We start from the raw sequence: 23,969 nt of genomic DNA, 5'->3' as shown, positions 1-23,969 counted from the left end.
TGGATATTAGGAAGAACTTCTTTACTGAGAGGGTTGTGAGGCATTGGAATGGGCTGCCCAGGGAAGTGGTGGAGTCACCATCCCTGGAGGTCTTTAAAAGACGTTTAGATGTAGAGCTTAGGGATATGGTTTAGTGGAGGACTGGTTTGTGTTAGGTCAGAGGTTGGACTCGATGATCTTGAGGTCTCTTCCAACTTAGACAATTCTGTGATTCTGTGGTTTTGACTAACACACACTATCCCACCTCGAGTCTTTCTGATATCCTGGGGGACTATCAAAGCCACCACTTCCATCAGAAATACTGCCGGTCGTGCTAGTCTAAGATCCTGTTGAGTTAATAATCACTCCTGCTTTCGATTGGTTTGTAATCCCTGAGCTTCCTTACTCCCTCACATTTACCAAGCTAGGTGGGTGTGTCGATCTGCTCGAGGGTAGGAAGGCTCTGCAGGAGGATCTGGATAGGCTGCACCGATGGGCTGAGGCCAACTGTATGAAGTTCAACAAGGCCAAGTGCCGGGTCCTGCACCTGGGGCACATCAACCCCAAGCAGTGCTACAGGCTGGGGGATGAGTGGTTGGAAAGCTGCCAGGCAGAGAAGGACCTGGGAGTATTGGTGGATAGTCAGCTGAATATGAGCCAGCAGTGTGCTCAGGTGGCCAAGAAGGCCAACAGCATCCTGGCTTGTATCAGAAACACTGTGACCAGCAGGGCTAGGGAGGTGATCGTCCCCCTGTACTCGGCTCTGGTGAGGCCGCACCTCGAGTACTGTGTTCAGTTTTGGGCCCCTTGTTACAAGAAGGACATCGAGGTGCTTGAGCGGGTCCAGAGAAGGGCGACGAAGCTGGTGAGGGGCCTGGAGAGCAAGTCCTACGAGGAGCGGCTGAGGGAGCTGGGCTTGTTCAGCCTGGAGAAGAGGAGGCTCAGGGGCGACCTTATCGCTCTTTATAAGTACCTTAAAGGAGGCTGTAGTGAGGTGGGGGTTGGCCTGTTCTCCCACGTGCCTGGTGACAGGACGAGGGGGAATGGGCTAAAGTTGCGCCAGGGGAGTTTTAGGTTGGATATTGGGAAGAACTTTACTGAGAGGGTTGTTAGGCATTGGAACGGGCTGCCCAGGGAAGTGGTTAAGTCTCTATCCCTGGAGGTCTTTAAAAGATGTTTAGGTTTTGAGCTTAGCGATATGGTTTAGTGGAGGACTTGTTAGTGTTAGGTCAGAGGTTGGACTCGATGATCTCGAGGTCTCTTCCAACCTAGACAATTCTGTGATTTCTCCCTGATGAGTGCCCAGGCTAAGCAGTCACAAGTCACTGCTACAACTTAAATTATGGCCTCACACTCAGTTTGAAGTTGGAAACCATTTTAATGATTTCTTCTGCCAACAACATCCCATCCTCTCAGCCATCCCTCTCACACGCTGACTGCACACGTGCCTGGGACGCTGTGCTGGAGGGGACAGGCAACCCCCTCTAATGGGTCTGGTGGCAGACAAAATGCACTGAAGCTGAAGTTGTGTGTGCACACAGTGGTATTGGGGGGGAAAAAAAGTACTTACCCTTACTATGTACTCAGGGAGATGTCAGAGCTGCTGGGCTGTGGCAGCTGATCCAGCCCTCACTCTGATGGCCTCACCTGGGGCCCTGCTGCCCACACACCTCCCCATTGGTCCCGGTGCTGTATTTAAGCTCTGGCTGGGGGGTCTGGTGTCTCACTACAGTGTGCTGTGAGTGCTCTCTGCCTTCTCAGCAGGTATGTCGTGGTGCTGCTCTTCTTTTCTGCCTCAGTCTGAGCAACGTTGTTGGGCTGCCTTGAGTCCTTGTGTGGGTGCTACCCCTGGTGGTGGGAGCACTGCTTTTCTTTTGTCTTTAGGTTTAACCTCGCTTTATTTTTGTCTTTTTGCAAACCAGTTTTGGTGTGTTCTGTCTCTGTTGGCTGAGTTTGTATTAGTATGGCACTGAATACTCCCTTCCTTTCTTTCTCCTTGCTTATCTCTGGGGGGCTTGCTCTAGGTGCTGCAGCTCAGCACATAGAACAGGAGCCCGTGTGGTGCTGTGCTGGGGAGTGCTCAGAGTGTTGGGGATGGCTCTGGATTGCTGCTGCCCCCCAGGTGTGATGGCTGGGCGTGGTAGTTAGGTCTGCTACCTGGGGAGATAACTGTTGGCCCCAGCTCTGCTAAAGAGCTTCCCGAAGGGAAAAGATGCTTAAAAAGAACAGCAGGAGGCTCTATAAGGAAGCATGTGCAAGAAGCACAGCCCTGAAGCAGGCACCCCCCTCTGCCCTGGGGTAGTGATGGCTGCAGGTGACAGCCCCCTGGCCCCAGGGCTCAGCAGCCTGGCTTTGGGCTGTTCCCTCCAGCCCCTCCTTCTCTCTCTGCCTCCTCCCTGCATCTACTGCTGGGGCTGTTCCCCTCTGCTCAGCTGGGGGCCGAGGTGGAGCTGCCAGCGCTGTGTTAGCAACAGGTCTTGTGTGTGTGTGTGCAGGGGATCGCTGATCCTGCTGCCTGAGGTGGGGACAGGGCACGGGCTGCTGGTGGTGCTTGCCTGAGCTGGTCCCAGGGAGGGCGACGCAGCCATCCTGACCAGTCTGTACTGGTCAGCACTGGGATGCTGGGGTACAGAGCTTGGTGGTGGGTGTCTGACACCAACAGCTCTGTGGTTCAAAGGGGAGGTGGGGGCGCCCACACCACCCCCAGCAGGGATGGTTGGGCAGGGGAACTGTTGGTGTAGCTGCTGCTAGGGGTGTACACCTGTGTGTGGCAGCCACTTAACCCTTGTGCAGAGGCCTGGGGTTTTATGCAGAAGAGCACCTCTGGGGAAGGTCAGCAGCTGGAGCCATTTGTCTCACTGGACCTGTTATTTTCCCTGCCTATGTATGACTGTCAGTTTTAAAGGGCTGAAAATATTTCACAGGGTGATTGTCAGTGCTGCTAGCTAACAACTGCTGTGCTGAGTCTCGTCACTCTGGATGCCAGGCATCAGAGGCACGCGTCTTTCACTGTGAATGAAGTTGCTGCACGCTTGCTATAGTATATGGGAGCAAGCTTTCTGGTTGTTCTACCTGCACTTGTCTATGCTGCACTGCTGTCAGTGCTACTAGTGTAACTGCATTCAGAGTGAGTATCAGGTGTGCACACAGATATGGAAAACTCAGTCTTTTTGGAGAAAAAAAAGCATTCTTTAACTCTGCCTTTTCCCAGGTACAGATACTTTATTGTTTGGTAAAGCAGGAGCAGTTGTGATAGCTGAAACTGAAGGATAACTTCTTGAATAGAATTGTTTTAAGAGGTAGAGAGGACTCTTCCGGTATGGGAACTCCAGGTAATTCTGATGGGGCCCTCAGAGTACAGCTGCAAAACACAATCTACAAATGCTTGGAAGGAGAACTCCAATCACCTGCATGATTAACTTGGGTTAGGTGTTTGTGGTGGTTTCCAGTATGGATTTTCACAGAGGTCTCTGATTTGTGGTAATGTTCCAGAACAATGCTACATGTTAATTGGAGACAGGAGCATTAGGAAAGCAGGACACTTCACCTAGCCACCGAAACTGCTGGGCGCATTCGTGTCACTGGTGCTGCGTGCTGTTCTTCTCCAAGGTTGCAGCATCAGCAGCACAGGAAAGAGACACGAAGAAGTATGTGGGGAACAGTTTGTTAGGACAGAAAACCAATGCAAAATCCAGGGTTTGAACCCCACAGATTTCTGGGGGGAAGTTTGGGCGTGAGTGTGAACTGCTTTCAGGACTGGATGGTGTAAACAAATCTCACTTCAGAGACAATGCGCACCACTGAGCCAGTCAGGTGTCCTCACCAGGGTCTGGTTGGTCTGGGAGAGCTCAGGCTGAGTTCTTGCAGGGAAGCTTTTGCAGAGAAACTCTTGCAGAGATGCTCCCTTCAGGTCGATCTTGTTATTTAGCTGTACCTTTCTGGTGTAGCTAAGTAACCGGGTGCACAGCAGCAGTTCCCGGCTCTGTTCACCATCAGGGCCCCCACTGAGCTCTCCTGGCACATCTCTGATGTCCACAGAGCTCAGAGGCACCTGGCCAAGGAGATGGCCGCCTCTGCCAGGTTGTTTGCCTGAAGTCACCTTCCTGGCTGCTCCCTGGGCAGGGACATGTGGTGGCCTTGTCACTGGAGCCCGGAGTGCTGGCACAGCTGGGGAGCAGCAGCAGGGCTTGGGGCAGGAAAGGGCCGAAGACACCCCCAGGTACCCATCACAGCCCCACTACCCCCCGGGACCCCCAGGGAGCTCCCCACCGACCAGTCTGCTGCCACAGCCCCGTTGGGCTGGATGCCATGGGCAGGGGTCTCCTGTGTGCTGCAGTGGGGAAAAGAGGAGGCCGAAGGCAGGGAGGCGCAGGGAAAGGACACTCCCGTCACACTCTGAGAGGTTCATACTCAAACTTTACTCTGCAGTGCGGTGAGATGTGACAATTAACACCCCGTGTGACAATTCATGTCCCTGCCACCCCCCACACCCCCCGCCATGAGCACCACTGCTGCAAAACCTCCACAGGGCTGCAGCCAAGCTGCCAGTGCCTGAGGCTTAGGCAACACGAATCCCCAAATCCCAAAATACTGAGCACCATGTTTGCAAGTGGGTTTTCTGTCTAGTTTTGCCTCATTTTAAGAAGCAAAGCAAGTCACCCTGCCCCTGCTATTACACAAGGATAAGTTGCTTTTCTTGTTTTCGCCCCGAGGAAGGTGGGAACTGCTCCCATGTGCTGCAGGCGCACACTGGGGTGCTTAAGGCTCAGCAATAGTGCCACAAATGCATCAAGTTTCCCAGTGATAGCTGAAAGCGCCCCCAGGTCCCGCGTGGAACCACGGTCTCTTCCTTGTGAGGGCTGAACGAGGCCACGCTGCAGATACAGGCCTCCTTCACGGGCGTCTTCTGCCCCGGCAGCATTTTCCCCTGCTCAGATACCAGCACAAACGAGCTGTGTGTGATGAGGGAGCTTGGTCGCAGGCAGAGGAGTGGGAGCCTGGACTGCTGCTCATCACACAGAGCCAGAGCCACTCCTTTTCTCACGAGAGTATAAAAATATCAGCATAGTTTTACTTACCTTTTGTTTTTCATTTTTGTGTTTTTTCTTTTTTTTACAAGTTATAAAAAGCTTTTAGAAAACAAAAGTATGTGCTCCATTAAACTTCTGTTCCGTCGTACAAGTTGTTGTGGACTTTGACTTCTAAGTTCACCTGCTTCACCTTCCTACCTTTTAGGCTGGAGACACCCCCCGTTTCCCTCAATATGTTGATGTTCCTCACGGTGCAGTACTGGCTGTTCACCGCCTTCTCCGTGCCCTTGGGCAGCTCCACTTTGGTGTTCAGGGGATGCTCCTCCGGGGCAGCTTGGGCAGCCTCTCGCTTCCTCCGCAGCTTCCGACACCTCCTGGTGACGAGGCAGACTCCCAGAAGCACCAGCACCAGCAGCATGACGGCAGCGAATGCGCTCCCCAGGGACGCGCCCGTCTGCGATAAGGAGGCTGCGACCACGGCCTCCTCCATCTCCAGGACCAGTGACTTCATGTTGGTGCCGTTCTTGACCTGGTCGCCCTCGTTGTCGTAGATCAAGGAGTCGTCCAGCACCAGTCTCCCGTTGCCGTCTGCCACATCCCTGCGGCTGCGCCTCACACGGTGAGTGAGGGAGCGCTGAACGCGAGGCCCTGCGATGCTCTCCGGGCCAATGATGTAGATGACCTGAAGGTACCACTGGTGCCCAGCTTCCACCTGTGAGAAAGGGGAGACGCATACAGGAAGCCTTTGCTACAGGCTTTAGATGAAGCGATGTGGTTTGGTAAACATAGAACTTGATGTGCTTTTTCCCCATTTTTTTGATTCATGCAAATAGCAGCAAAAAATCTCAGTGTGCTTTAATAAGCACCAGCAATAATATTTATTGCCAGGTGAGGCGTTCAGTCTTCTTGCCTGCTTTTGGCAACTACAGCAATTAATTTGGGAACATTTCTAAGCTGCCTTTTATGAGCTTTTTTTTCCTGAGTCCTTTGAAAAAAGCCTTAACCACCAGAACAAACTCCTCATCTCCATTTTCTGCGTGGGAGTTTGCTTCTTACCTGGCTCCACTGTTAACTTACGGTGTGATCCTAGGAATGCCACAAAGTCGCTTAAGCTGACAGTGGTCACCAGGTTAAAAAGAGGGCCTCTCTGGGGAGGGACCAAAAAGGTTCCATCTAGAATTCTGCTCTCTGTGGAGAGCTCCCTTTGTGTCCCGCAGGTTTCTGCCCTGATCAGCCCGGCTCCTCTGAGGCTTGTGCTAGAGCCAGCCTCCGCGCACAGACCAGAATCGCACCAGAGGTCACCTGCCCTCGTGAGTGGGAAGGGGAACTGCAAGCTCTGAGTTCTGCCTATCTCCAGAGACACGGACAGCACAGCTTACGTGCCCCGCAGCTGGGAGGAGCTCTGATTTCTCACCTCATGTTTTGACTGAGGCAAATCAAGGAGAGGCCTACCACAGTATGATCTGCAAACACAGATCACAACAAGTACATGAGTCCGCATCGCTTCAGGGAGACCTTGTTGCAGGTGAGTGTGAGAGGAGAGCCAATGCACTATGTTGCAGAAGGCTGCCAGACCCACCCTAGCATGAATTTGGTTCTTCTAGGCAGTATCCAAAGCATTTGGAAATTCCTGGAGAGAGAAGTTTAATTTTGGTGTCCCACCATCACTTAGTACGTACCTTGTAGAGAGCATCCACCTTCAGAGTAAATCCGTCGACTCCAGGCATGCTGCTCACTGACTGAAACTCGGGCAGCTCAGAAGCGAAGTGGGCATCAAAAGGCACATCGTGGAAATACTTATCTGTCACCTCGGGCTGGTTGCGGTCCTGGGAAGCAGAGCGGGAGTGCGTGCTGTCAGCATCATGCACTGAGACAGCCTTCAGGGGCTGCTTCAGTGGCAGGGTGAAGGAAAGCGATGGTAATTTGAAAGCATGCAATTAGAGCTGCATGCAGGCTGGGAGGTAGCTGTAGCTTTATATGGCGGAGGAGAATTCCTGTGTAGCTGATAAATAGATCCTCTATATGCTGCCAGTCCTGTCAGCTCCAAGCCATGGTATAAACAGAGATCAAGAGAATTTTTAAAAGCTTGGTATACCCCTTTTTCCTCCCTCATTTGTTTTTTCTTTAGACTAAGGGATAAGCTACCCAGTCTGTAAAGATAAGACCATGTCTGCCTGGTACTACAAAAAAGCCACCCCATTTCCCTTCTCATCCCTTTTTAGTCAGAATTTGTTTGTGATAGGGGAAAAAAACAAAGCAGAAGCAGAGGAGAGCTCTGCAAGCAAATTGTTTCAGTACGGACCCCTCACAGTGCTCCCTGCTGTGCAGCCTGTCCCCACAAGCAGGCATATCATTTTGCTCCCAGGTCCCTTAGGTTACTGAGAGACAAGACTTATCCAGACACAATCACACGTAACGCTCCATGGTGTGGTTTTGTCCAGGGCAGAAAACTTACCAAGAGGAGAAATCTGTGTTTCAGGTGCTTGTTGGGTTGAATGCAGCCATACTGCGGCCCCTCGTTGTAGACGGTTCCCGTTGGGTCAAAGAAAGGCACGTAGCCATCCTTGCCCGTGCACAGGTAGACCTTCTCCAGCTGCAGCTTGTAAGCAGCGTTCAGGTTTTGTTCGGGGTTCCAGAGCACGCGGCCATACAGGATTTGCCCTGGGGAGGTTGGGAGAACAAGTCAGGTTAAACTCTCCAAGAGACAGCAAGAAGGCGGTGACAGGAAGCTCCACAAACGAAGCACTGTGACAGCCACACACATCGAGCTGCAGGTGGCTGTGGTTTTGCACATGTGCGTGTGCAGATGACAGAAGGCTCTGCCATGAGCACATTCTGGTCCTGCTATCACAGGGCTGTGGATGTGCCCAAATACCATCTGGTGCTGTAAAAGAGGCAAAGCCAAATCAGAGCTTTATCCTCCTCTGCCAGAGGAATGGAAGTTCTGAAAACAGCACCATGCCAGGAACAGGAATGAAAAAAATCCTACCCTTTGAAAAAGCCCCCTTGTAATCCATTTCTGCCAGAGACATTTCGGATTTGGTGGGATCCATCAGAAACACCTTCTCATTGTTACAGAGCTGAAACTCCGTGTTTAGGGAGTAGACGACAGGAACGGGGCGGTTCGTCTGCTGGAAGGCAATCGGGATCAAAAATCTGAAATTGGGACAGGAGAGGAAAAAGGTGAGGTTTGGTTTGAACACATCTTAAGTTATGTACTGGCGACTTGAAGTTACACCTGCTTTACCTTTCTTCCATCCTGCTTTTACTCTTTATAGCCCAGCAGCCCATACGACACTGGTTTTCAACACAAGCTTACATGTTTCCCCTCACCCTGCCCCATTTCCCAGTGCCAGGCCCTGCCCAACCATCTGAAGCCTTCTGACAATAGGTTTTGGTTGTAATTCCACCTAGGACAACCGAAGGCTGTGCAGGCTTCCGCAGCCCCATGGCTGAAAACCACAGGCTGAGATGTGTGACAGTCCAAAAGACAGGCTCCTGCCCTCGCTGTTCTGCTGTCGCAGGCTGCCTGGGACCATGCAAACAACCCAAACCAGCTGAGACTGGGTCCAGAGGTGGCGATGGTGCCTCCTTACCTCTCAGGAGCATGAGCCGTGCAGGGCAGGGGCTTATCTCCGGGCTCTATCCATGGCTGCGTGGGCTGCACAGTACAGGGGATCAAGAATATTGTGTACTCTCCAGAGTAGTCCTTCCTGAGAACAGAGAGGAGACACTGCGGTCACCAAACCAGGCTCCAAACCATTCACCCAGCTGATCTGTTTGCCCAACACCCATGGGTTTTGAACTAGGGAAAGTAAGCAGGACATAACCCAACCCCAGAAACATTTGTGTATTTCAGCAAGTGCAGGAGGGATGAATTTGACTGACAGTGTTTAGTTTGACCCTCTGTGCAAGGAGCACAGATGAAAGAAGAAACAGTCACAGACAGAAATAATAACAAAAACAATTTTTTTTTTAAAGTGAACCAACTATTTCTAGTTCTGGACATACCTCTCTCCTCCAAGGAGGTTAAGTTGGTTGGCACTAACGGTTAAGTGGGTTGTGAATGTGAATCTGCTTTAACTTGAAGACTGCAAAAACAACCTTGAATATACTGTCACCCTGGTATTTACTTACACGTTAGCTAATTCCTAGAAAAATGCCTTTACAAGATGTATTTTTCCCCCACTACTCACACAACTGACAGAGCAGTGTTTCCAGCAGTGACAGCAGCACCCTGCGTGCTCTAGCTCTGAACCCCTGCATAAAGCTGGCTCCTGGGCACTCCATGCTTGCTGTGTCTGTGGCTGCTGAAAGGGCAACAGGGATTGTACTCTCTGGCCAGGATTTGAAACTGCTCTGCTACTGCTAATTACGTGCACGCTGATTACTTAGGAAGAGGGTTAGGATTTGGGAAGCTGAGCCCGCTGTCCTCACCTGTTATAGGAGCTGGTTGCTCTCCAGAGCTGGTAGGGAGAGTCGAAAGTCTGAGCGCTCCACAGCAGCTGCAGGTCAAATTCGATCCCTCCCAGGTGGTCTGGAGTCACTAGAGACGACTTCACATCGGGCAGGCTGTGGTGCTCCATCACAAAGAGCCCTGTGGCGAGGACAAGGAGGTGACAGCTCAGGCGGAGCACTGGCAGACCCTGTGCTGCACACCTCAGCACAGGGGAACCCCAAGTGTCTCTCCAGGAGCGACTTTAGAGCCTGCTCAGAGCAGCAGCTGCTGGTGCCTCCCTCCCACCCAGGTGCAGTTTTTAGCTTTCAGTAGTAGCAGACTGGCTAGACGAAGTATTTCTAGGTCAAGAGGCTCCTGAGAGGAACAGCAAACTGGCTCTTGGGCAGAAATACTCCCTTTGAACATGAATGCTGTCCTTAGTCGTGGCTTGTTTTCCTGCCTGAGTCTTCAGAACCGATCTGTATTTTCACAGTGCTCTCACCTCTGAACTTGGCCTGGGTCTTGAACTCGATAACCAGCCGGCCATCCTCGCGGATGTAGATCCTGATTATCTGCAGCCGGGCTGAAAGGACGCTGTCTGTCTGAATCCCTGTGTGGTGCAGCAAGAACAGAGTCACTGGAGAGGCCACGTGGCACAACAAGTCCCCAGGTGAGGTCTGTCAGCCCTAGGTAGCTCCAGAAGCATTTGAGAGAGCTCCAGAAAGGCTCAGCTTGACTGGGAGCACCCCGCAGCATGCCAGCTGTAATTTCCTCCATTGTCCGTGTTTCACTCAAGCCTTAAGGAAGCAAATTCATGAACTTCCCCTTACATGCCTTGAATGTGCCTTGTTTTACACCAGCTATACACCGAGGTGGCTGTTGGGAATGACTGCTTCTGGGTGCTCCTGGCCATAGCCCCTGAGTGTCCCTCCTCTGGGATACTCGGCATCACCACCGCCAGGGTGAAACCCAAGGTGCCAACAGGAGCAGCAATACCCCTCAGGGCTGCAGGCACGGGTTCACAGCGCACAAGCTCCAGATATTGTGAGAAAGATAAATAAATAAATTCGGTATAGGGTATTGGGTATATTTGTAAATAAATCGGGACTGCAGTGGCAATGCAGAAACTAAGAAAATGGAAAAACAGAACAAAGAAATTCTCCTGTGCCCCCCTCCAATGCCTGGGACCTACCTGTCCTCCAGAGAACAGTGTCGTAGAAAAAGGAGAACTCCATCTCTGTGTGATGCTCAAGAGAGGCCCAACCTCTCGGTGCCGTCACGTAAATATAGGACACGTAGAGAGGGACGTGGACGGTTAAGAAGGACTGAGCAGAGTCCCGTACCTGTCAATAAAACCCAGTAAGTGGCTATGCATTTTGCAAAGGAGAGACACTGGCCTGGACTCACAGCACCCACTTCATTCGTGTTTTGCTCTGCAAATAGGGAAAGCACATAGATGCAAGTCGTTTTGCCTTCCCCTTGGTGCCTAAACTATTCACTGTAGGAACAAAACATCTGCATCCACATTGCAGACTGCAGTGTAGTGGGGTGAGACATGCATGGAGGAGAGCAGCACGGGTCACTGCACGCTGTTGCACCTCCGAGCATCCTCAGTACCCCTGCATCACACGGGCTGTGGCACAGGCACGAGCAGGCTGGGGAATGCTACTCTGCTGTATCACACAACAGGAATAGATTTGTTAAAGGTTGTTTTGAAAAATGAGTGACTTTTGTTTGCATTAACTGGATGATAAACAAGTAAGTAATGTCTCTGACCAACAGAGAGCAGAATTTTGGAAAGGGCTCAAAGCAGCCCTCTCCTCCCTGGAGTCTAGGAGGTTTTCTGCTCCCACTGTGAACCTGAAGCTCAGTAAGTGATGGTGGAAACCCTCGCCGGGCTTCTCCAAAGAGGCAAGAAAGCTCAAGTTTGAGTCCAGGATCAGATAAGAGCGTATGCATCACTCTAGACCCCTTAGTGTGTGGATTTGAGTACCTGCAATGGACATAAATGAAGCTGCCTGCAGTCTCCTGGGGCATCCCAAACTCACCATAATGCAGCAATTTGCACTTTTCAATAAGCTGATACACCAAAAGGTTATCACTGGCCTGTCATTAACACACCTGACAAAAGGAGCTATGGTCACAACTTTAGCTCAAAATTTTTCCCCTTTAAAAATAAGCGATTCTGCTTGCTCAGAACCGCCCCTAGGAGCACCTGGAACGCCACAGCTCTCCAGCTGTGCATACAGCATTTATCTGTGGAGTGCAGCTGCACTCTGCAAGCCCCCGAGACAGCTCAAGAAGAGACATGCCAGAGGGGCTGGTGCCAGTCTCCACATACTAAATTATGCAGCTGCTTGGTTCAAGGAGCTTCTCTGGATCTGTGCAAATAATTGGAGCTATAAAGAGAAAGTTAGCAAACTATTTCAGACCGGCAGGAATTAAAATAGATTATGTTGGCCATAACATTCTGACTGGGAATTCAGTACAAGAATCTAACGCAGATGAGATGCTCACTTGAGAGAGATGTACACGTATAATCTAGCCACGAGAGGGCAGTGAGACACATCTTAGTAGCAAAAGCCACTGTTTGTTACAAGAGAGCATTTCTGTCTTTTGGTCTGTCAGTTAGTTAATTAAGACATTACCTTAAATCTCCTATGACCACTGAAACCCCATTGAGGAGTACAAACTGCTGGGCCTCTGCTCTGCTCTTTGCTCATTCATATTGGCTAAGGATACGGTCGAAGTTGTAAAAGAATAGAGCGCAGGTGTGAACGTTTTGTATTTCTAACATACCCTGATGCTAACAAAAAATATTTTACAGGCTCTCTGAGAATAAAGCCCATGTCGCCCCGACCAAAACAAATTAATTAAGTGCATTTCACAAAGCATTATTCTTCTCTTGCTAAAAGGGGGAAAATGTGCTTCAGTTGTACAGAGCAGAGCAGCAAAAATACCCAGTAAATGTTCACAAACACGCAATGGAGCTTTGCCTTAGAATGGACAAAGATCTGGATGACGTGAAAGAGCTGTGGATGTGCCATCTCACCTGGAAGTCAGCTGTCACAGAGCCTCCGCAGACATCAATTAATTCAGTCATGTCGTAATAAGCATCGAAGGTCCAAATGCAGCTCTTCAGGTTGAGGTGCTTGTAGAGCTGGATTGTCTTTGGCTCTCTCACCGTGGGGTCGAACTGGTAAGGGCGGTCATAGCCAGGGCCGAGAATGATGCTATCGTACGTTACTTCATCCAGGAACCCTGCCTCTGGGATTAAGAGACATCAGGACACTGATCAGTCCAGATTTTGAAGAGTTTGAGGCCATGTACTGAAGTCCCATTTTCAGTCTCAGGTCATGCTGGTGACTTTTAACACGCTGGGGACTTCCTGGCTCCTCTCTGTGACCCCCGTGGTCAAACAGAACACGTGTAGGCCTTCACAGCAATGCTGTTTAACCCCACTGTAATGTAACCATTTCCTACGCACTGCATCTCATCTTCAGCAGGGCAACTCTGCTCACTGCTGTTAGTACAGGAAGATTATTTGCTACAGGAAATATTATTTGCATCATGTCAGGAGAGCTCAGAGGAAGACAGAGCCTACTCTGCGTTTCTTTACTGGTTCCTCCTCCTCCCCAGTTCAGAAAACAAAAGCTGGCTTTAAAACTTACCGGAGATGCCTTTAAGGTCTCTGATGGTGACCAGGTTCGAGCAGACGTGCTGGTGTCTGTAGATAGACTCGGAGAGCAGGAAATGCAGATTGTGCAGCGGCAGGGTGGAGATGAGGGGCAGCATGCCGTCCTGATGAGGGATCTGCACCGAGATGTGGATCCTGGAACAAACATCAAACATCATCCTGGATGAGGCAGCAGAAAGGACGGCCCGGCAGGCACGGGAGCCTCAGGCACTACCCATCATGCAGCAGCGCAGCACAGACAGGGCAAGCCCTGTACTGGCCATCTCATATTTAGGTACAGCCAGATTCCCCCATCTACACACCCGCCCCTCACACTGTCCCACCAACTCCCATTTCCTTAGAGGAAGGACACCCCTGTGGCAGGGCAGGGCGCAAGGAAGAGAGTGGGAGCGCTTCCCTCAGTCCCCTGCGCTGTTCAGGGGGTGTGCAAAGGGACGTGGGGTCTCCTCGCTCCCCTCCTCCGGGTTCACACCTGTTGGGATGCTCCTTGTGTTTGACATCCAGGTACTTCAGAGTGGCAATGAACGACTGGGCCTGGAAACCTCGGGCTGTCCCCGCGACTACGGGAGTGTGGCAGATGGCACTGTCCGTCCCTATAGTGACCACGTTGCTCCTCAGGGGGGTGCCCACGTGGCCGGCTTTGTCCACAGCCTTGGCCACGCAGCGCACGTGGAAGCGCCGGCTGAAATAAATGCTGTCCAGCACCTGCAGGGAGCAAGGGGAGAGAAAGGTGCACGTGGGTCAAACACACCAGCATTACTGCTCTCAGCGTGGCAAAATCACATTGTCCCGGTGTTTTGAGGCAAGGCAGACAACTGCACGTGCAAAATGGGAGCATGTGAGTGCTGGTGTCTGCCTGGCCAGAGGTTGCAGGTGCGACTGTCACCCGTGCTGAAAAAGATGCTCGAATCTGTTGGGTGCTTTACAGCTACTTAAGTCTGCCCACGTACTGATGGAAGGGGAAGAGGGAGCCCGAGCTCTTTATGACCTGCCAAGCTCCATCTGTCCCTTGCCACCAGGGATTTACTCAAGTGTCTGAGTGCTCACAGCTGCTTCCCACAGTGACAGAAGTAGTGCTTTCAGCAGGCTCAGTGAAACAGCACTAAGTTTTCGGAAGCCAAAAGAAAATAAATTTCCCCAAAGAGGCCCCCATGTCTTGTGCTCACTCCCAAATCTGAGGAGACTTCAGGTCTCAATCTCCGTGTAACCAAATTGTGCACCATCCGTTAGACATGGCTCAGACTCCTGCATGAGTGTGCATGGTGTAGAAACAGAGCTGGATGCCTGAGAAGAGCTGAGACACCACAGCTGGGAGCACCTAGAGGAAAATAGCAGTTCTGATTGTGGGGCAGGACGTGAACATCCAGGGACAGACAGGGCCCAGGCCACACATGGAGCAAAGCAGCAAACGACTGCCTGAAGGAACAGTGGCGCCTAAATCGAGCTCAGCCCCTCCTGCAACCTGAACAGGATGGAAAGGAAGCAGCCAACGGCACCGCCAAAAGCTGGCACCACAGCTCACGGCAGCCTGTTGGGCTCCCCTTCAGGCACAGCCACTTTTTTTCAGTGCCAAATTTCCCATATGAGTGATCACACAACGCACAGCCGACACAGCTGCCCCAAGCCCTCTACTGACTTTTGCCACGTGCTTCTGCAAGCCCTTCCATGCCAACACCCAGCCACGCACCTTATGGTTGACGCTGGTGAACGGCGTGTTGTCGGTGATTGTTTCAAAGGGTGACCTGGCCCCGTTCCCATCCGTGGGGGTTGCTACTTCCCAGCTGAACTGTATGGACGACTGGTTGATGCCAGCCTCACTGCAGCGCTCCTTCATGACGGCGTACTTGGGGAAGTGAGGGTCACAGGGAGTGACACAGATGAGCGGGTAGCCCGGGGAAGGGGATTTCTTGGCACCATCCTTGGTCGCCTCTTCCACACGGTCATAATCAGCCAGGGTGACGACCTGGATAGAAGCAAGACAGCAGCACTCGCTCGGTGCTGAGGGGAGGAGCAGGAAACACAATCTTTCCCACATGCTCTAAGCCTGCCACATGATTGCAGCTCTTAGTTTTACTTTAGAAACCCAGAGGAGTTTTCAGTCTGTACTCAAAGGGCACTAAACCATATCCACTGCAACGGGCAGCTTACCACTGGAGGTGCTGGTAGGATCAGGCTCCCCGACGCCTCTTGATCCAGAATAGTCACCGTGGCAGTGCTGGTGTCTCCAAGAACAGCTTCCACTGGGTCATCTGGACCCAGCACTAGCGAAAAGGACTCATGCCATTCTCGGTCTTCATTGGACATGATCTCCACCTTAAATATGATGTGGTCCACACCTGTGAGAGGAAATGCAAGAGAAACAGAGAGAACTCGAACTCGATTCATCACTGGAAATTGCTCTGAAGTTCTCATTAAAAAAATGCACAGCTGGTCTATGCCACAACCACTGAAACATTATGATAAAATACACATTATAAATTTTATTTCCACTCATTGCTGCTAATAATTCAGCCCTTTCCACACACAAGTCTATACATAAAACTCTGACTATGACAACGGATCTGATTGATCAGGTGATAGATTTACTAGCAGATGCCATCTGGGGATTAATAATGCCTGTCTTATATTAGCTGTCTGTAGTAAAAATCTATGATCCGAAGTATATCCCACCTCTGCTGTGAGCAACAATCCTGTCTCTCACCAGCAGGCAGAAATGTTTTGTGACAGCTTCTTGGCCTCAGCAACACGGTCTACACTCTTACAGGATCCTGAAAGATCTCTGCTGAATCTCTGAGAACTGCCTTTCCAACACCTACCAAATACCAGGGCTTCTTGCTCTGATCTGGGCACCCTTCTTCACCTAGCTGTTCAGCCTCTTTGCCTCACAGTTATAGCTGTAGCAGAGCGTGCGGCTACAGCCCAAGGGAAAGTCACACTTCAAAAAATACCACGTGGTAAGGCCTCGTGTAGTACATTTGAAATACATTACTAAAACAAAACAACAACAAAAAATGGAGGAAATACCACAAACAAAATAACTCTCTCCCCTCCTGGGACCCTTTACCTGGGCTGAATTTGAGCACTCGGCTCTTGGGGTAGTAATCCACTCCGGCCTGAGCTGAGCCATCCCGGGTGCTGCAGCGGACTTTCGAGGTCCTGTTCTGATCCCCTCTGCGGACCACCTTGATATTTAGAACAGCAACGCCCTCCGGGCCCGGCGGCTCCCGCACTTGGTAGGCAGCTTCTTCAAACTCAATGGTGGGTGCTAGAGAGACAGCGGTGATGAAAGAGCCCCAGGTTTGCACACCAGCTGATGGCTTGCACATGAACAGCGTTCAGCAAGCGGGGTGAGCCAAGCCCAGCTCCTTTTAGACTGTATCTACACGTCTGTAGAGCAAGGGGCTCGCAAGCAGGGGAGAAAAGCTCCATCCTCATTGAGCTTCCTCGCTTACCATCTTCGTCGTTGGTGACGGTTATGGTTGCCACGTCCATCTTCCCAATCCTAGCTCCACTCCAATGGTTTCCAAGCGGGCTACCAAGGTAGACCTGGAACTGCTCCTCTGGTTCAAAGGCAGAGTCATCACTGATGTAAACACTGCAGTTCTTCACCTGGAGCCAAGCAAATGAGAGAAGAGCAGACACTGATAAATTCCCTGAAGCTACCTTGTTTCCTCCCTGTCTAGGGTTGTTTGTCTGAGTACTGCCTGTCCTGGAAGAAGAACCCTTCTGTTGTTAGGGCTACTTCAGTGTGGTCAAATCACACAGTTACACAATGAAAGACAGCAGTGAAGACATCAGCTTCCACAAGCCCATAGCTCTCTGCTACACCGACCCTGAGTCCTTCTGACACAGAGGATTGGCATTTTACGTTTTAACCAGTTTTATCATGAAACAAAGACCTCCACAGTCACGTCCTATTTCCAGGACCAGAAGGATTTGTGACCTTGCGCATCTACGAACCCAGCTCTGACAGCCTCTGTAAGCTCCCCTGACAATGCAGAGTCAGGCAGGAGATCTGAACCTCTCCCACCAGTACTTCGCTCTCCCTATAAGCCAGGTTCACTGCTCACCTTCTCCCCTTTCAAGAAAGTGATGCGGGACTCCTCTGCATTTCTCCTCTCTGCAAAGTCCTCCATGACCTCTGCGGTCTGGCTCTGGGTGTAGCACCTGACGGAGGACTCATAGCTCAGGTCGCCAGTGCGGAAGATGGGGATGTGCAGAGTTCCCTCCTTCTCCTTCACCGTGAACGCATCCTTGGTGAACTGCATGCTTGGCACTGCAGAAGGCAATGAAGGGTGTCAGGCAGCATTGAATTTGCAGAGTGAGAAGAGCTGATCAAAGCACATACAACCTTGGAGAACTGCTGCATGGAGTCTGACAGCCAGAGAATGAAGCGGCAGCTTTGCTGTGCCTCAGGAGAGGATTTTGTTTCAGATAAACCAGTGACTGTGACTGCTATCAGCCCTCCAAAGAGTACAGGACTGGCAGACCCTGCAGCCCTTCAGAAGGAAGCTCTCTCTCTTCATCACCTCTTAGTCACCTACTTTCAATGGCTGCTGAAACTTGTTCCTTCCCTGACATTTTGGTGCTGTTCCAATGTGCTGAAGGGCTGGTGGTGCAGGGAACGTGTGTTTGTGTGGCCTGGCAAGCAGGGACTGTGTGAGGACTCTACCGAAGTATGGGCTAGGTCTCAAAGCATTATCCTACTGTTTGTGGACAGACATGGAAGAAATTACTAGCTGCAAAGAGGACTACTTCAAAGTTAAGGTTACACAGTGTGTGCGTTCCTTAAGCAAGCAAACATGAGAGAGGTTAAAACACAACAGGAAGGCAACATGAGGTGAAACAATCTCACGTAGTAAGAGGAGTTCAGCCCACGAAAATCATGAACGGGGACTGAGCTCTGAGCAGAGGAGGCCAAGAATGGCTAGAGGGGAGTGAACACTACAGGAGAGTTCATTCTGCACTTCCAAAGACTCCAGGGTCTTGTGGACTGTGATGCATGGACAGAAACAGGGCAGCCAATGCAATGGGAGAAACACAGGAAAACAGACTAAATCCAGCCTAGGAATAACCTCACCTGGACGAGCCTCCTCCTGTGTGCAAGTGTTAAGGAAGAGGCTAGCACGGACTAGGCAGAGCCGCCGTGGATAACTTACCATCCTGGAAGATGTCATTAATGGCTACGATCGCTTGGAAAGGTTTTGTTAGCTCTGCTCCGTGGGGTGAGCTGAGATAAACAACAAATGTCTCCAGCCCTTCTATCACGGGGTACTGAGCATCGTCCAGGATTGTCAGAGTGCAGAACTAGGAGGAAAACAGAAGACCCTCTTTTAAAGACAGAAAGCTGTCATCCTTCCTGGCAGTCACTTCTGGGTTTCTTATGTAAAGTCATTATGTCAGGTCTGTTCTAAGTTCACTAATCGATGGCAGCAATGTTGTAGGTAAGTCCAGCATATCGTTTCACAGAAAAGGCAACAACCTTCATCTCAGGAGAGATGGCCTGACTGAATCTTCTCTGGCTGGAGCACTGATCTGATGCAAATGTGTGCCTAGCAGATTCATTAACAATTCTCAAGTGGCCCTGGGAGGATTTTCAAAATACTCAAATGGCAAATACGGAGCGTGCACATATATGAGCAAGAAATGTCCTCAGATGGGCAGACTCAGCAGGAGACAAAGTGGGTCCTCACCTCTTCTGTCTTGCCTGGCCTAAATTCTATTTTTCTGGAGCTGGGGATATAATCGATTCCCGGGCTGGCAGATGGAGGGTCTGACGTCCGAGTGGCACACCACACCGAGACGGGGGTTGAGAGATCGGGTCCCTGCCGGAGGACTGGAATTTCAATGTTTCCTGCATCACCCATTGCACACAAACGAGAACCAAGATTAGAAAGCAGGCACATATCACAAAACCACTTCTCAACCTTCATTGCTGCACCTCACTGAGCACAGGCTGTTGAGGAGAACAACCCCCAGCCTCCCCCTCAGGGACAGAGGAAAGATTATAAACTCTCTGCAGATCTCCCCTGTTTCTGCTGCTGTGCCCTAACCCAGCCTTTCTAATGCTTCAACCCGTTAGAAGCACGCTTCCACAGTAAGCACCCACGCGATGCAGAGCAGCCCCGGGGGAGCCACTGCCACTCCTCACCTGCAGCCTCACTGACAGCAAAGGTAGCGTTCCCCAGGGACACCGTGGAGGCATCGTTGGGACCCGCGATGAAGACGCTGGCTGAAGCCCGGCTGCCAATGCGCGCGTTGTCCGAAGCATCGGCCAGCACAATCTCAAACTCCTCCTCCTCTTCGTATTCGCTGTCATCGATCAGCGTGACATCGCATGTCGACACGCTAACGCCTGGTCCAAAAACTATGCGGCTCTCATCCGTCATCCCCCTGGACTTGAAGTCGGAGCCGGATTCCAGCATATACGGGCTGCTTCCCTTGGCGGATTTGGGGACGGTGTAGCAGACAGCAGACACGGTGCTGCCCGTATCCCCTAAGATGCAACAGGAAAAAAACATGGCTTTATGGAAGTCTTATTACTCCATTTGGTGAAGGATGTTATACACCATTCACTTAGACAATAACGCAGCACTCACTAGAGAAGCTGGGGAGAAACCATCCCTACTCCTAAACTTCCACCAAACTTGGCTTTGGTCTAACTTCTAACTTGAAAGAATATCTGGCACAGTGATGGGGTCCTCACAAAATACAGTATCTCGATCACAGAGAAGCAGCAAATAAATACAGGCTCATGCTGGGAGGAGAAACAGATCCAAAGACAAGAAGTTTTAATGTGTTTGGTGAATCTTAATGGCAGAGCTGAGGAAGAAAAAAAAAATTAAGCCACCTGCCCTTGTTTCTTGTCATCTCAATTGTACCACAAAACTACTTCTGAAAAATCAAAGAATTGTCCCCAAAATAATGAACAAACAATCCCCCAGAGAACACCACTTGTTTTTTTTTGCGGGGGGCACTGTTTGCTTGCTGACAGGAAACTGTCACTTGCCTGAGCTTGGCAAGGGTATAATGTGCTACTGCTGGCTCCTCATCCAGCCCCGTGGCAGGGCGGGTTCAGACTCAACCCACCTTTTCTTTCAACAGGAGCAGAGAGAACGCCGGCGCTCTCGCTGACGTGGTACGTCTTCCTGTCGAACTGCAGGGTGGGCTCATCCTCTGCGTCAGTGATGGTGACCGTGGCCCGGGTGATGCTCCCCAGCAGCGCGTAGGCTGGCATGCTGAGCTCCACAGTGAAGCTCTCCGCGCTCTCAAAGACCTCGTCATCGTTAACAACGATGGTGCAGGCCTTGGTGTCCTCCCGCTCCTCAAACTGCACCTGCAAGGCAGAAAGCGGGCTGCTCCCTCTGGACTGGGGTCTGAAACTTTCTCTCCTTCCCGCACCACCCTGGCCTCAGTCACACCCTGTGCGTAGGCAGCTCCGTACACCGACCTTAACCAAGGACAAATGGCTAGCAGAGGCCAAAGGCAGCAGCAAATGCAGCGTGCAGGCCCCCACCCTTCTGGTCTCAGTCATGTTTTAGGCTTTCGCATGGTTGTGAGTGACATTCCTATCCAGGCAAGCCTGCGAAGCTTGTAATCTGTCACAACACTGCTGCAAAACATATCTGCCAACATGAAATCCTGATGGAAAAAGGGACCCTCGTCTGAAGGCAAATAAAACACATCTTTTTTAGAAAGGAAATAGTCTCCTCTGTTTTTATCAGCTTTACTGAGACTAATATCACTGGCATCATACACTTTACCAGGCAACAGCATTGCTGGCTCTTGTGTATGAACACTGAACTTTGCTCAAGGTCATAGGATCACAGAACCTACTTAAATTAAAAGAAATATTGCTCAAAGAAGATAAAATATGCTCAAAGTCATGTCAATACTTATATCAGCAACAGTTACAAAAATCAGGGGTTAACACAGTACAGGACAAGGCAGAAAAAGGGGTGATCACCATTAAAAGTGAGCTTTCTGGAAAAGTGTCAAAAGAGCCTTTGGGGAAAACGATGTCACTGTGAATTCCCAGTGCTTTGTTGAGGATGATTAACGCAGTCCTCAACTGCAGAGAGAAGGAAAGAAATGGAAGGATGGAGGTACCCGGATCCCATGCACAGTGCTGGGGAGACAGTGAAATTCTTTAGGAACTGCTGGTGTCTCTATGCTAAGGAGTCTGAAGGAAAAAATGGCCAGGGCCAGGGAAAAATCCTAACAATTACTTGTGCAACTACTGTGCAGTCAAATCTTCAAATAAAGGCAAAACGAGAGTAAGTTACTGCCTAAGAGCACCCTTCCTCTTGTGGGCTTAAAAATTCCAGCTCAGACGCTTTTTATTGTAGACGTCACTACGTTTACATGCAGCCTAGCAATTTAGTTCTCTTGGCTGCATCACTTCTCAGCCTTCTAAGAAGCACAGAGGCCGTTCACTCTGCAGCATGCTCTGGCTCGGAGGTGCTGAGCCCTGCCTCCCCACCTTTCTCAGGATGCAACAACTGCTCAACACGAGGGAGCTGCCAGGGCAGAAGAACACGACAGCAGCGCCCAGGCATCCCAGGTGAAAACGTAACCTTCCGTCCCGCGGTGCCCCCAGCCTACCTGCCCCGCGTACTCCACGTAGTCCTGCCCTCCAGGCTGCGACCCGGAGCTGGCGGTGGCCGTTCCCTGCTCGGTGCGGCACAGGACGATGGCGTACTGGTTGAGGTTCCCGACCCGCCGCACGGCGACGCTCACGGAGCCCGCGCTCTCGCTGACGTTGTAGCTGGAAGCGCAGCAAGCAGAGACAAGTAACTGGCATCACTTAGCCCGCAAGCCAAAGGCGCTGGAGTCCTACAGGGAACATGGGGATCAGGACCTTTGGGCTGGGCAGCAAACCCCGTGTGTTTATATGGGCACCAATAGACTCATGCTGGCTGCTGCCCCCGTGGAAAATCTGAGGTGTGTGAATAACCAGGGGCTCAGGCAGGCGTCAGCTATTCACAACCCTGCTCCACAGGTAACCCGGCAGGCAGCCCTCCTCACTCGCACAAACGAGTTCCCAACTCCTGCTGCTGTTGGCTCCCTGGCACAGGCAGAAATCAGCAGCGTGACTGCTGGGTGTGCTGCTGAGCTAAGACTTCAGTCCTGAGGGGGTGCCAGGGAAACACAGGCACAAACGATGGCAATTGCCGCAGAATTTCATTTCTAAGTTGTAGGTCCCTCACACACGAGAGGGCTCAGCCTGCCTCGCTCCGGACCAGACCCCATCTGTCAGAGGAGTGCTGTAAGCCCCACGCCATTTACCTGGTGGAGGTGAAGCTGAGGAGGGACCACTGGATGTGGAAGACATTGCCACCGACCACGTTGGGTTTGCTGTCCTTCACTAGGAACTGAAAGCTGTCCATGGTTTCCTGAACCTTCTCCTCGTGCATCACATACCGAATGAGGCCCTGGTTCACATCCTCTGCCGGGAGGAGACACCCAGTGAGCTAGTACAGAAGGTCAGCAGTACTTTTACAGGCGAGCAGTGCAGACACACATATCTGCACAGCCACAGGGATCAGGGCTGTGCAGCTCTGATGAGCATTTCAGCTCTGTTCTATCAGGTGGCACGTCCTAGCAGGGCTCCTTCTCACTGCTGAGATTCAAATAACTTCGGTCTTTTCCATTTTTTTCTGAGCACATGGGATGCCAGGCTTGGCTGGCAAGGCCTGATGAGAAGGGACAGGCAGAACTGCTGACTGCATTTGTACAGGACCTAATAGTGCAGTGCGAGGTTCTGCATGCTGCAGCAGCAGAAATGCTGAAGGCCGTGCTGCCGCCTCACTCTCAGCTGTCCTGGGGCACTCTGGAGGCAGCAAGCAGAAAGAGCAGAGGGGCGCAGGAAGCAGAGTTACTGCCTCACCTCGTGTTGCTAACAGAGGGCCCCATGGTCCTGGAGGATTGAAGTTTCTACATGCTGATTACTCTGCAGTACTGGAGAAACATCTCCCAGACCTTAGGATTATTAGATCCACGTGCAAAATCTGCACTGCTCTGTATTGTCCCAAGCCAAATCTCTAGCTCTAACAAGTCTGGAGAAACAGGGCACACAACAGGACACAGGTCGGCATCAAAAAAAACCCTACAGGCTTTCTGCAATCAACAGCAAAGTTCACTTCTTACTTTGGGACGCACCTTTGAGATTCCCAAAGAGCAACACTCTCCTGACTGGGCAGTATAAGACTCCCCTGAAATCAGGGAAGTTCTGGATAAGATTTTGCCCCTTGTCTTTGCTCCTCCCACCATTTTTTCCCCCTCACACAGGCTACCTTGACAACCTGAAGCAGCTGAAGGCAAAAAGCAACAAAATAAAGCTCGTCTTCCGTACCCTGAGTAAAGGTGGTCACCGCTGTTCCTGGCTTCAGCTTGTTCTCCACATAACCATTTCTGGGACCGTTCGTTATCTCATAGATCAGCTGTTTGTCCTCTGTGTCGGGATCTGTTGTTAGTAATTCCTTCTTGGTGATCAGATTGGTTGCCTGGATTAAAGCCAAAATGAGGGAGTTAAACTCTGGAGATCCAGCAGTGCAAGTCTGATTGATTATTCATCCTCAAACCCAACCACCCCTCTGTCACAGTCCCATGACGGAGAAGCTGGGCTGTTGAAGAGCACATGGCACAGAGTGGCCCTGTGAACACCCAGAGGCTGCGGAGCCCGAGGTATGTCCCACATCATGTTTGACAGCACAGGAAGGATTCAAATTCTGTCTCAGATATGGTTTAATTAAAAAAAGGTGGGGAGGGGAGGGGCTAAAAGAAAAGCAAATTCAGAGCACAGTGCCGAGCCCTACCTAGGTGG

The 23,969-nt window shown here is 51.1% G+C and overlaps 1 protein-coding gene and 1 long non-coding RNA gene across 11 annotated transcripts in view; one reads left to right on the top strand and one right to left on the bottom strand.

The window, feature by feature from the left end:
- The window catches only part of LOC119716735 (uncharacterized), a 48,270-nt gene that overhangs the window by 2,751 nt on the left and 21,550 nt on the right, over window positions 1–23,969 (top strand). For 3 of the 8 annotated variants that reach the window (XR_011808933.1, XR_011808936.1, XR_005265240.2), the window contains 5 exons: window positions 5,371–5,628; window positions 6,206–6,534; window positions 8,088–8,192; window positions 9,941–10,117; window positions 20,249–21,428. This is a non-coding gene — a long non-coding RNA (uncharacterized lncRNA). Of the gene's footprint in view, window positions 1–5,370; window positions 5,629–6,205; window positions 6,535–6,613; window positions 8,193–9,940; window positions 10,118–11,229; window positions 23,831–23,969 lie in introns of those variants that run through there. The other 5 variants (XR_011808932.1, XR_011808935.1, XR_011808937.1 and 2 more) reach the window with 5 other exon arrangements.
- Window positions 3,182–23,969, bottom strand: part of FRAS1 (Fraser extracellular matrix complex subunit 1) — a 149,685-nt gene continuing 128,897 nt past the window's right edge. For 2 of the 3 annotated variants that reach the window (XM_072037124.1, XM_038178034.2), the window contains exons 51-73: window positions 23,499–23,649; window positions 22,433–22,592; window positions 21,749–21,911; window positions 20,234–20,480; window positions 19,296–19,640; window positions 18,838–18,998; window positions 18,304–18,451; window positions 17,215–17,420; window positions 16,597–16,753; window positions 16,209–16,409; window positions 15,293–15,480; window positions 14,832–15,107; window positions 13,617–13,849; window positions 13,119–13,279; window positions 12,500–12,714; window positions 10,640–10,790; window positions 9,950–10,057; window positions 9,447–9,606; window positions 8,606–8,722; window positions 7,999–8,165; window positions 7,465–7,670; window positions 6,689–6,835; window positions 3,182–5,721 (exon numbers count right to left, since the gene is read on the bottom strand). In XM_072037124.1, coding sequence (XP_071893225.1) covers window positions 5,137–5,721; window positions 6,689–6,835; window positions 7,465–7,670; window positions 7,999–8,165; window positions 8,606–8,722; window positions 9,447–9,606; window positions 9,950–10,057; window positions 10,640–10,790; window positions 12,500–12,714; window positions 13,119–13,279; window positions 13,617–13,849; window positions 14,832–15,107; window positions 15,293–15,480; window positions 16,209–16,409; window positions 16,597–16,753; window positions 17,215–17,420; window positions 18,304–18,451; window positions 18,838–18,998; window positions 19,296–19,640; window positions 20,234–20,480; window positions 21,749–21,911; window positions 22,433–22,592; window positions 23,499–23,649 — 4,653 coding nt within the window. In that variant the 3' untranslated portion in view covers window positions 3,182–5,136. Of the gene's footprint in view, window positions 5,722–6,688; window positions 6,836–7,464; window positions 7,671–7,998; window positions 8,166–8,605; window positions 8,723–9,446; window positions 9,607–9,949; window positions 10,058–10,639; window positions 10,791–12,499; window positions 12,715–13,118; window positions 13,280–13,616; window positions 13,850–14,831; window positions 15,108–15,292; window positions 15,481–16,208; window positions 16,410–16,596; window positions 16,754–17,214; window positions 17,421–18,303; window positions 18,452–18,837; window positions 18,999–19,295; window positions 19,641–20,233; window positions 20,481–21,044; window positions 21,216–21,748; window positions 21,912–22,432; window positions 22,593–23,498; window positions 23,650–23,969 lie in introns of those variants that run through there. The other variant, XM_072037125.1, reaches the window with a different exon arrangement.

This window comes from Anas platyrhynchos, chromosome 4 (genome assembly GCF_047663525.1).
Source record: "Anas platyrhynchos isolate ZD024472 breed Pekin duck chromosome 4, IASCAAS_PekinDuck_T2T, whole genome shotgun sequence".
Taxonomy (NCBI): Eukaryota; Metazoa; Chordata; class Aves; order Anseriformes; family Anatidae; genus Anas; species Anas platyrhynchos.
This window is presented reverse-complemented; position numbering and strand designations above follow the sequence as displayed.